This window comes from Chanos chanos, chromosome 6, assembly GCF_902362185.1.
Source record: "Chanos chanos chromosome 6, fChaCha1.1, whole genome shotgun sequence".
Lineage (NCBI taxonomy): Eukaryota > Metazoa > Chordata > Actinopteri > Gonorynchiformes > Chanidae > Chanos > Chanos chanos.
In genome coordinates, this window is record NC_044500.1 from 28,755,050 (window position 1) to 28,766,282 (window position 11,233).

The window sequence follows — 11,233 nt, forward strand, 5'->3', positions numbered from 1 at the left end:
TATATATATATATATATTTTTTTTTTTTTTTTTTTTTTTTTTTTGTGGTCCCTAAAGCTTCTGATTTTCCAGAGTTTGAGAGAGTTTTGATCTCTCAAGGTTTTGGTGTAGTGTCTCTCAGGTGGCAGGGTGCTTTTGCTAGAAATATTAAAAAAGAATAAGTGGCAGATTGGCATATTCTAACATATCCCCGCCCCAAACTATTATAATTTATTCCTAGAAATCTAACTTCTACTGGCTTACTGGCAACGAGATCCTCATCTGTTTTTTTTCCTTACTATTGTAAGAAATGTGTCACCTTAAAACTGTTGAAAAATATTTGACTGATGTACTCCTTGGCATAGGTTTAACACAAAACTTTCATCAAAATGTTCTAACCCTCACAAAAGGAATTTTTTAAAAAAGGAACTTAATGACTTAGAAAACAACCATAACTATCTCTGACTGAGAAGTGATTATTATTGTAGCAGTAGTGTAAGTAGAGAAATCCAGATTATATTCATGAAATGTGCTTCAATTTTCTTTTTAGTACTGGAACTGTTTAAATAGTTTTATTTTCAATTTAAATATTATATATATATATGTTATATATGGATGCCTGAAAGCACTAAAAACACCAAAGATGCTGCAAACATTTAGCAATTGTGTTTACTGCTGCTACTGTGAACACTGCCAGTCTGTAGCCAGACATACAAACTAGCCACACAGCCAACCCGATCTCGACACTGGTTCTCTCACCCTGCTAAAACATCATTAAACTGCAGTAAACCCGCTGATAATGCATTCCCTGCTTTGTTTGTCTGCTGTATGTGACATATGTCAATATTTCAATAGATGAAAATTCACTAACCAAATTATGCATAACAAAAGTAAGCTCAGTCACACAACCAGACTCCTGATCATTCAGTGTTACTGAAAGTTTATGGTGTAAAGTTTATACAAACTCTATCTGTAATAGCACTTACCCAGTTTCTGTAACACGTTTACTAACTGGACATACCACCCCAAAGAAAGGTCTGTAATACACTTGCTGTCCACTCCGATAGAAACACTCACTGGCCACTTATAGGTAGACTAGATAGGTGTACAATTACAGACTATAGGCCATCTGTTGCCACGAACAATTTGTCAGCCACCGTCTACCACGTTCTACACGACAGTGACACTCACACGGTAATGGCATTGTAGTGGGTGTTGTGCTTGTATGAGTGCATCAGGTACATCAGCATCACTGCCGGGTTGAGAATGGTCCGCCATCCAAAAATATCCAGCCAACAGTGATGAAGAGCTAGAGGATGAAGGGCTAACACAAACTGTGCTTGGCAGCCGATGGGCCATAATCTCCAACTGTACTCGTACAAGGTGTATATACAAGGTCAGTGTTTATAGCAAAGTGGCTGATGAGTGTATGTGTGTGTGTTGTGTTGTCTTTGAAAAGTTAAACTCTGTTACAAAGCCTCTGTAGACCAATATCCTGGAACCATGAGGCAGGTTATGCCTATGTGTTTGATTTGTACATAGTAAAAGAGATCAGTTGTATCAAAGTAGTTTGTAAGCCATGCTGTTATATGTGATTGAGGGCAACCCTCATAAAACCCAGTTATTTATACAGTGATTGAACATCTGTGAGTACAGAAGTTACTTATGTAAACAAGTTTGACTGTGTATATTGGGTATATTTATTTTTCATATGAAGTCATACAAAACAGGAAGGTCACAAGATATTTACTTATGTTTTTTTTAATTACAGTTCAGACAATGCTCTATTGTAATAAAATTGGGATATTTTCAAATTCATCTGTTGTTATTGTCTGTTTGTTTGTTTAAGAATGTTTAGCTGCACTTACACCTTTACGCTGTTGCAAGAGCAAACAATAAGTGTATGAAAAATCATGCCATATAAAAAATAATATTTTCATACAATTTTAGTAAATTGCTCTGATGTCATAGATAAAACAAAAAAAGAAAGAAAGAAGGCGTCAGTTTTACAAGAGCTTAAGTGCTTGTTTTAGGAGTTCACATGAATAAATTAGGCAGTTATGTGACACATGAAGAGGAGAATGGGGTTGCTTACAGTATTTATTACAGCCAGACTAGTGTCTGCTCTATCAGAGATCACACATTACCTTATCCACTAAAGTAGTAAAGCTCTTCAAGTCTTGTGTTTTTGTAATAAATGTTGAGTGGCTCCAATGAACACACATTTTTTTTTTAAATAAGCAAACAGGTAGCTTTCAGTTTATGCCTGCTTAGTCATGTGACCAAGCCATGTGGTAGCTACAGTTACACAAACTGAAACAAACAGAAACTGATAAAAAAGCATGACAAGCCACCCCATTCTTCTACCCACTCACTATAAAAATGCCCTTTTACACACATGACATCATCAAAGTGCTCACTATAACGATTCATCATTGGCTGTTCCCTTCAGTCACACAATCTCAAATTTTCAACTTTCTCTTATGAACTGTAATGAAAATGAATTCACTACACTTTTCACTGCAAATTATTTACTTGTTTATACACTAAAATAGTCCACATTAATATTTCCACATTCACCAACTCCATATGTGGAAATAGTGTTTTAAACACATCTTTTCTCATTATGGAAAACAATGGATGTTTTGTTTACACTTTATTATGTGAGAATATGACTGTAGCCTCATAGCTCAATTTTCCAAACCTATGAATTATAATCATTTTTACTTGAACTGTTGTTTCGAATTGTAGGTTAAAAAAAAGATCTCACCAACAGAAGAAAAGCATTTTACTAAATGTAGGATATCAGTGGTATGACTGACTTGTCATCGAAATGACCAAAATACAGAACAGGTTATTACTGATTACATATGATATTTCTATATGTTCTCGATGAAGATTTCAGGTAGCAGGGAATTTTTGCCAAAGCACCATTTCAAAATAAACATGTAGTTATCTAAATTAAAAGGATCTTGAGGCAATTTAATCTAACCCCTTTCTCATGGGGACAATTATTTTTAAAAAAAATTCATAGATTTTGAATACCTAATGGATGGTACACACATCATAATGTATATTAAATAAAAACCTTAATTAGTGTCAGTAAATGACTGTGCTTGGCAAGGAAATATTATGTGGATGATACAGGAACAGTGTCAATGGTGAGGTATTTGGTCATGTGATCTGAAGAACCACACTGTAACCGGTTCACTTGCTATCATCACCCGGGTCCCTTGGTGCCAGATACTCTTTATACATCGAGTACATCACACCTGAAACACAAAGCAATTAAGGCTTCCCTTTAGCAAATACAAGAATGTTTGGTTAACATTTTGCTCCTAACAGCAGCAATTCTCATTATTCATTAACTGTACTTACACAAGTTGTAAATATTAAAGAAAAATACAATTAGTTGTTCTGTGTACAGTACACCAGTCACAACTAGTGTTGAGCACACACTATAGAAAAACTAACTTTTAAAAGCCTGCCTAGTGAGATCCTCCTCAAAACTAACAAAATCTCAAAGAATAAGCAGTGAAACAGAAGCTTATGGTTATCCTGAATTTGTAAACTATACCCTAGTACTTCAGATGGTCTTGCTGATAACCATAATTATGTACAACTATGTTTATACAGTTATGTGTTTAATTAGGTAAGGATCTGATACAAGCCCCTAGAGGACACTGATAAGTAGTACATGTTAGAACTCAAATGAGAGAGTATGGATTTATTTCCTTTCAACTCTTAAAAATGAAACTTAACAAATTTACCACTGTCATACACACACTTAGCCTATTTGTACAGTATGTTATACTGGGAACAAGGGGCATTTTCATATAGTGCCTCTGTGAGGGTCTTTACATACATGTGCATTTTTCCTCTTTAAAATAAATACATAAATAAATAAATAAAATTTAAATGCAGTCAAATGCAACTCTTCTAAAGATCTTCATATTACACATTTCAATACAATGGGACAATAACAGAAATTATTAAGGAATACTTAAACATGAAAAAAGACCTGATTTTGCAAGTCATCCTTAGTTGTAGAAAACCCAGATAACCTCAGGTACATCACGTTAGGCACGTAGCATATAACATGACATTCCCCTCCTCTCCGCTTACAGTACATTCAATGATGTCTGCGCAGACGCAGAACTGTTACCACATGTTATTGCAAGTCACAGCCAGGGGCTAGGGGCTGGGGGCGGGGGGTGGTGAAACGAGAAAACAACCACACCCCGTGGGGTACGGTCACATAAGTCTTCGACAGCAAAGACTGTTTTGGAAACAGCAGAGTGCAGGCACTGCACTCGGAGTATTCTACAAGTTCAGCAGGGTTCATAGTGTAATCTGGTGTAAGGTGGGGAAAGTATGGCCTAAATGAAAAACAATATGTGTGGTGTAAACAGGAGACAGGAGATCTTAAGAAGATTGAGGAAAAGACGAATGGGGTTAAATGGAGGTGGACCCTCTTGAAATATCTATTCGTGTCAGCCAGACACCTGAGACTGGAGAGAACATTCACAATTTCACCATTAAAACAATCCTAAGCACAGAACAAAAGTGAACACTGAGCTGCTCAACACAAGGAAGTGACCCAGTCAAAGTGCAGGTCGGAACCAAGACAAAAAATCTGTACCAAGACATCAGGACTGAACTCTTTAAATATGTCCTTGCCAAAGTGAAAGTGCTTGACCAATTCTGCCAAGATGAACGGACAAAATGGTACCTTTTGTCTTACTTTTTCACCATTAAAACTCTTGTCCGTTCCAGCTACAAAAGTGGCGTGTTTACACAAGGTGTTTGAAAACTAAAAAGGCATTTTCAATTACCCTGTTGTAATCTCTTATGACTAAATCTCATAAATCTCCTCTGATTCATTTGACATTTACTTTCTAGACAGCAACAATCTGACCACCATATACCAAAGTGAACCACAGGCCCATAAACAGCACTTTACAGATGATTAAAAAACAAACAAACAAACAAACAAACAAACAAACAAAAACAGTGGTACTCATTAGCTATCATAGTAGCTGACAAAATATTCAGTAGTCAAAATATTATGGGTCTTTGAATACAGTAAAACTAAATTCTGTTATATACTTACCCACTGTCATGGCTCCCACCACAAAGCCTTGAGCCCCCACACGCATATGAATAAGGTGTACCGACATCTTTGTATCACCCCGTGATTTCAGCTTGTACAATCCATAGGCGACCACTGCAAAGAACCCCGCCATGCCTGCAAGAGGTGGCACAATACATGTGCCATAATCAATCATTCTTGAGTATTACATCACTTCTGTACTTCAAAAAAAATTCTAAGATGGCCGGTATTTGACATCATTAGGTGAATGAACTCTTAGTCTCTCTTCTGCCACAGGTGTTATGTATTAAGAAAAACTCGATTAGAAGCGTCTAATAGAAATCAACAATTTCTAACAAAACTGTACAAATGACGGAACGCAAAAAAAGATGATATAGCAAGTTACCAATCGGCACAAACGGTGATTCTTTCGCTTTCCTCATAAATTTGGAGGACTGCTCCTCCTCATACGACCAACTTTTGCTGGTGGACATGGTGTCTGAGAAGTAAAGATGAGAGTGAAAATGAGCGTGAGGAAACGTCTACAGCAATTAAATGCCGTATGAGAATTTTTCTGTAATGACAAGACTCCTCCCATAAGGTTTGTATCCCCTCCATGTCCTCAAAAGACCTCTGAGGAACATAGCCCTGGGATCTACACAGTAGTAGCTCACACTTATTTGAATAATGTCATCGTGTTTCACCTTGAAATCATTCTGCCTAAACACTGAAAAGAGGCATCTGTTTATTAGGAGGCATCCAACGACAAAACGACGGACATTTTAGCACAGCACAGAGAGGACAAAGTCATTTCAGCGGCCATAAAAGATGAACGGCTGCGACTACGCAAAAGTTCATACTCTACGAACGTCAATCATAGTAATATTGCAGAGCACATACGGATATATTGATCGGCCCTAAGAATTTGCGAACGAGTCGCAGGATGCTGATAAGATGTACCCTGCCAATAATGAGCGATGTATATCACCGTTTTGGCTACTTACATTTTCAGTCTTTAGCCGGTAACTGAAGCTTGGTCTCAGGCTCAGTAGAGATCACAGACTTACGTTGTAGATGCCAATTATGTTCTGTGTCATTTCCGTGATCGTGAAGCACACCGCAAAGGCAAAGCTATTTCTGTTAAACTTTGTCTGCCACCTAGGGGCTGTCTCACGATCGAACTGACTTTGCACACGCGTGCGCAGTAAGCATTTATACGAACGTATTGCGTCTCAAGTAGACGTAATACACAATCACAAACTGGCGACGCTGCTTTCTTTGTGTCCACATTTTCTGGTCATAAATTAGACAAAATTTCTGGAAAATTCTATTTATTTAACGTTTCATTTCGATGGATCCTGGAAATGAAAAGCCCAAGTTTGTTGCCAAACAGAAATCACTTTGCATGGCTTATTATACTGTCTTTATTCAGCCACTAGGGGACGTCACACTACATGTGCAGCAAAATCACAACCCAATACCATCACAACCGTCTCCACGATGATAATAGCAATCCTGGAACCTTTATAATACGTTGTCTCACAATCCTTGAGCACGAAACTATAGTGCCCCCAGTGGAATATTTTGGGCACGGCACAGACACATTGATCCCTACCACACAAACTGGTTCTTAAACTGACTCCAGTTTATTTATTTGTATGTTCAGAAGAAGGCACAGGGTATTCTGGGTGAAAACCCTCTCAGCTGCAGAGTTACATAAGTTGGACAGATAAAGTTGTTAAAAATAGGCGAAAAAATTAATGTGTGGGAATTAAATAGCCAAACCATTAAACATATTCCTGCAGGTTCCTAAATTTAAATAGCATACAAGCTGTCTTTGAGCACAGTTGGTATGTGTACCCTGACAGACCTAGAAATGTATTCCTATGGATTCATCAGTGTGTATTATTCATTTTAACTAATATACACAAACTGGGTAATAGACAAGTTATTAAACAATCGAGCTATCACTTGTAAGCCAGAATTTTCATTCTCTGATTTACCACAAAGTTGTAGAAAAATCTGAATCTTAAGGATTTTTTTTTTTTTTTTACAGAGGTGCATCATAATTTGTTTGCTGTTAGCATAGAACAGCATTATCTGAGGCATTTTCACTTGTTTCCATTTGTGGTATTGAATGGACTTATGAAAGAGAACTTTCAGTTATATACAAAACGGGAGTTAAAACCTTTGACATTCACACATGCCATTACCAAAAATTAGTATGTGAATATGCTTCAGTAAGAAAATAAACTTGAAATTCTTTTGCCTTTCAATAAATAGCACATGAAGAATGTTTTACTTTTGGAAGAGGTTTTTAACACAGTTAATTCTCTCAGGCGTGAAGAAAGCAGAGGTTCTGGTAATATCACTCATGATGTAATTCACTTCCAGTTTTATGAATTCATTTAGATCCTCTTCTTACTTCTTTGATTTAACAGGAAATACTGACAGTCAATCTTGTACTGAACAAATGATCTAAATTCCTTTTTGTTGGAGTACTAAGTAAATGTCCAAACTCTTATATTTGGAAAGGGCATCGGCTAAAAAGCTGAAATATATTTGTGAAATCTATTACCAGTGGTATAATGAACATTTTATTTGTTTGTCTTTGTTGTTTGGTTTGCTGCAGGGATGATGCGTTTTGACAAATGTATAGAAACTCCTTGAGCTTGAAAAAGTATCCCTGTTGATATAAATAACCTGACTGAGTTTCACTACTGAATTTAAAAAAGCTTTCAATAAGGAGACCTTCACTAAAACATGCAAGTGTTTTAGGTTTGAGGCTCTTCAACTCTGGTGGAAATTTGACAAAAATGATCTCACAATTTACCTTATAACATGTGAGAGATATAACTGCACATTTACTTTAACTGTAAATGTGTGTGTATCGTAATCTAACATGCAGAATGGCAGGGGATTATCTATATATTATAAATTGGTTATAAAGAAAAATTCTAAAACTTGAAAAACTGAAATGAGAGGACTAAGATTTAAGGTTTCAGTGTATTTGATGATTACAACTGCCAACCCATATTTCTCATCCATACAGTAGGTTAGAGATGATATGGGCAGTTTTCAGCTATTCAGCATTTGGTTGTAGTCGATCAATTTGGCAGGCCAGTGCAATGAAAGAAAGAAAGAAAGAAAGAAAGAAAGAAAGAAAGAAAGAAAGAAAGAAAGGAAATTAGACAGGAAACAATTAATAATTTATGATAACAAAATAAAACAGATGGATGAATACAGAAATGAGCAAATATGAGAATAATTTAAGTCATAACTGTAATGTTATGTACTTATTCTTGCAGTCTTTCATGTGTCTTTCAATTGTTTTTCTGTAGATTTATTCTTTCATTATTTCATTTTTTCCCTTTTCTTTAACATGGAAGCAAAAACCAGTGCAGGGACCTGACTGTAAAATAAAGTATGGCACTTAATGCAGTAGAGTCCAATTCTGGAAATGGGCCTCAAACAGTCTGTGACAGTGCTACATGTCCTGGTATTGGGGTCATGGATCCATCTCTTCAACAAGGTAAATATACATTTTGATAGTTAGAGAAATGTCCAATGTCCAGTCGCCAATGACAGCCACAGATAAATATTTCTATCTATCCATCCATTTATATGTATGAACATTTTCAGATTAATTTGTATTGTACTGTTTATTTGCTGACCAAATTATTTTAATTATTTTCTATTTTTATGCTCCTGTCTATTTGTTTATTATTTTATTTGTTTCGATTTTGGGAGTTCTCGATAACAACACAACACTACTGGGTAAATGTGATTTCTCTCAGAAGTTACATGATTATAAATTGTCTAGAATATACAGAAAACTTTTAAAAATATTTAACAATATTTGTATTTCAAAATATTTGTATTCCAGTATGTGTGTAAAATAGTAAATTTGTCTTTTGAGAGTAAGAATCACATGGATTGTTATCACACAGTTATAACTAATTGTATGGTTAATCATGGTTATTAATAATGGTAATATCATGACATACAAGTAACTTGTCCAGGAATTTGGAGAAATATGTGATCAAGAAAATGAATGAGCTAGTGCAACATCTTACTTTGTATCATCAAATAAGTCCAAAACATTATTAAAAGACATTTGAAAAGAGGCCAAACAAATGTATAAATTAATAATTATCTATGAAAGATTATTTCTCCAACTGAAACCAGTCAAAACCTTGTTATTAGAATTAAGAACTACAACAAGATAATAATGGCAAATAAGTATGCATTATTAATAGTTGTTTTTTATGTAATTATTGGAAATACAGTTGTTAGATAAAATTTTAGGATGTATAAGAAATGTGACAGTATGGCACAAAAGAGTGCAGAGAAGACAATCAGCAGAAAAGGGTAAGTCTGCCTTCTGATGGACAATATCACTGTTGTTGTTATTAGACTACTATTAACTGAATGAAGTTTTTCTTTGAGGGAGATAGCATTAAAAAATAAACAAAAAATATGTGTGTATGTGTGTGTGTGTATATATACACACACACACACACATGTATATATAATATATATATATATGTATATGTATATAAACACACACACACACACACACACACACACACAGAGAATGTTCAAAAATATGAATGCTCTCAAACATTGCTAAGAATGCTACACAAAAAGTATAAAACATAGAAAGTAAAATCAGCTGACAATAATAAGAATCATTTGATGATAAGTAATGCAATTTACCATGATATACATGTATACAGCTTTACAGTAAAGAAAAACACCAACACTATTTTTAAGCAGGTCTACAAAAATATTTAAACGTGGAAATCAGGGATCTATAACCTCCTCAGTGGAGGCTAAACTTTCTTAGTGCAACATTTTGATGGCTCGTGTTTTTGCCCTTGAATTGCACTGACTAGATAAATTCCTTGCTATGCAAGAGTGCACAGTAACTCCAAAATCCTCCTAGTTTTTTATTTTAATGAATAATACTTCCAAAACCTTCAAAAAACATTTATAACAGTATTGTGAAATACAAAATTATATTAATTATATACTCCCCCTTTCATGAATTTAGTCAGAATACAAATTCAGAGATATTCTGCTAATAGCTTAAACTTCTCTTAAGTTAAAACCATCTGCATCAACTAATTTGTCTTTTTTAGCCACAGGAATGGGATTCCTGTCCATTTCTCACATTCCTGGCTGCTGAAACAAAACCAAGCCTGCAGGGATGACACTACAAAATATGACACTGAGACAGGCCTGTATTTTTTGTAAGTTATGTAATGTTCTCTTGTTCTCTCTCTCTCTCTCTCTCTCTCTCTCTTTCTCTTTCTTTCTCTCTTTCTTCCTATATGGGCATTAATGTACCCTCCAGGCCCCTTTCCTGGAAACTCAGAGGCTGAAAGAGAAGGGGGGGGGACTTCCTGAAAATCAGATGGTGGCAGAGGTGTACAAAGCAGACCTGCTCTTGCAATACTTAAGTTGAAAAATATTTTTCAGCTAGCCTACAGTATATGGATGTTTAACTGCATAAAGATCACTGCTTGTAGAAGTATATGTTATGTGAAGGAGCTAACGGTCAGAGCTTATTATATTTAAAGTTTTTATACTGACAGTCTTGTGGTTATGAATGTAAAACATGAATAAACTCTTGCGTGAAGATGTTCCTCAACATGAATGCAGCAACAGGTGTAAGCTTTTCTCATCCAGCTGCAGTTTTACCCATACCATAAAATGCAATATACTTATCTTTTTCATATGCAATATTACCCTGTGTTTAAACCTTTTTTTTTACACTTACTTTAGTATTAACAGTTCTGTTGAAAACATGCTCCCAAACTGTCTCCAGTTGGTGGATGTCAGAGCGGTCTGCTTTCATACTGTTCTGATATTTGTTGGAGTTATCTGTCAATGTTGTCCCTCCATGTTTTTCCCCTTATGACTCCCTGGTCCCTCCTTTGGCCCCTTCCTTCTTTCACATAGGAAAACCCTTCTCACCTGCCACTCCACAGTGGTCTGCTTTTCAATTGCCACTTCTTGTCATTATACACAACAAGGACATGCACGATGAAATGATGTTTCATATTCTGATTCTAATTTTGGCAAGTATTGAATTTTATTAAATTTATGTTATGATATGTTGTTACCTGGAAATCTGGAAAGCAGCAAGTTAGCACT

The 11,233-nt window shown here is 35.5% G+C and overlaps 1 protein-coding gene across 1 annotated transcript; it reads right to left on the reverse strand.

Annotated features, from left to right (window-relative positions):
* Nucleotides 1-1,783: 1,783 nt before the first annotated feature.
* Nucleotides 1,784-6,191, reverse strand: LOC115814234 (HIG1 domain family member 1A, mitochondrial-like). Its single transcript, XM_030776988.1, has 4 exons — nucleotides 6,076-6,191; nucleotides 5,478-5,570; nucleotides 5,093-5,227; nucleotides 1,784-3,251 (listed from the first exon to the last, which is right to left on the reverse strand). Exons 2-4 carry the CDS (start codon nucleotides 5,563-5,565, stop codon nucleotides 3,187-3,189), a joined length of 288 nt encoding a protein of 95 aa, XP_030632848.1. The 5' UTR covers nucleotides 5,566-5,570; nucleotides 6,076-6,191; the 3' UTR covers nucleotides 1,784-3,186.
* Between the last annotated feature and the right edge of the window lie 5,042 nt (nucleotides 6,192-11,233).

What these genes read in the sequence shown, in the direction of transcription:
- LOC115814234 (XM_030776988.1), bottom strand. Translation starts at nt 5,565, where the DNA reads ATGTCCACCAGCAAAAGTTGGTCGTATGAGGAGGAGCAGTCCTCCAAA. An exon ending in ATCACCGTTTGTGCCGATTG is followed by an intron (nt 5,228 to 5,477) that starts GTAACTTGCTAT and finishes CACCTCTTGCAG; the next exon opens with GCATGGCGGGGTTCTTTGCA. An exon ending in GGTGGGAGCCATGACAGTGG is followed by an intron (nt 3,252 to 5,092) that starts GTAAGTATATAA and finishes TTTGTGTTTCAG; the next exon opens with GTGTGATGTACTCGATGTAT.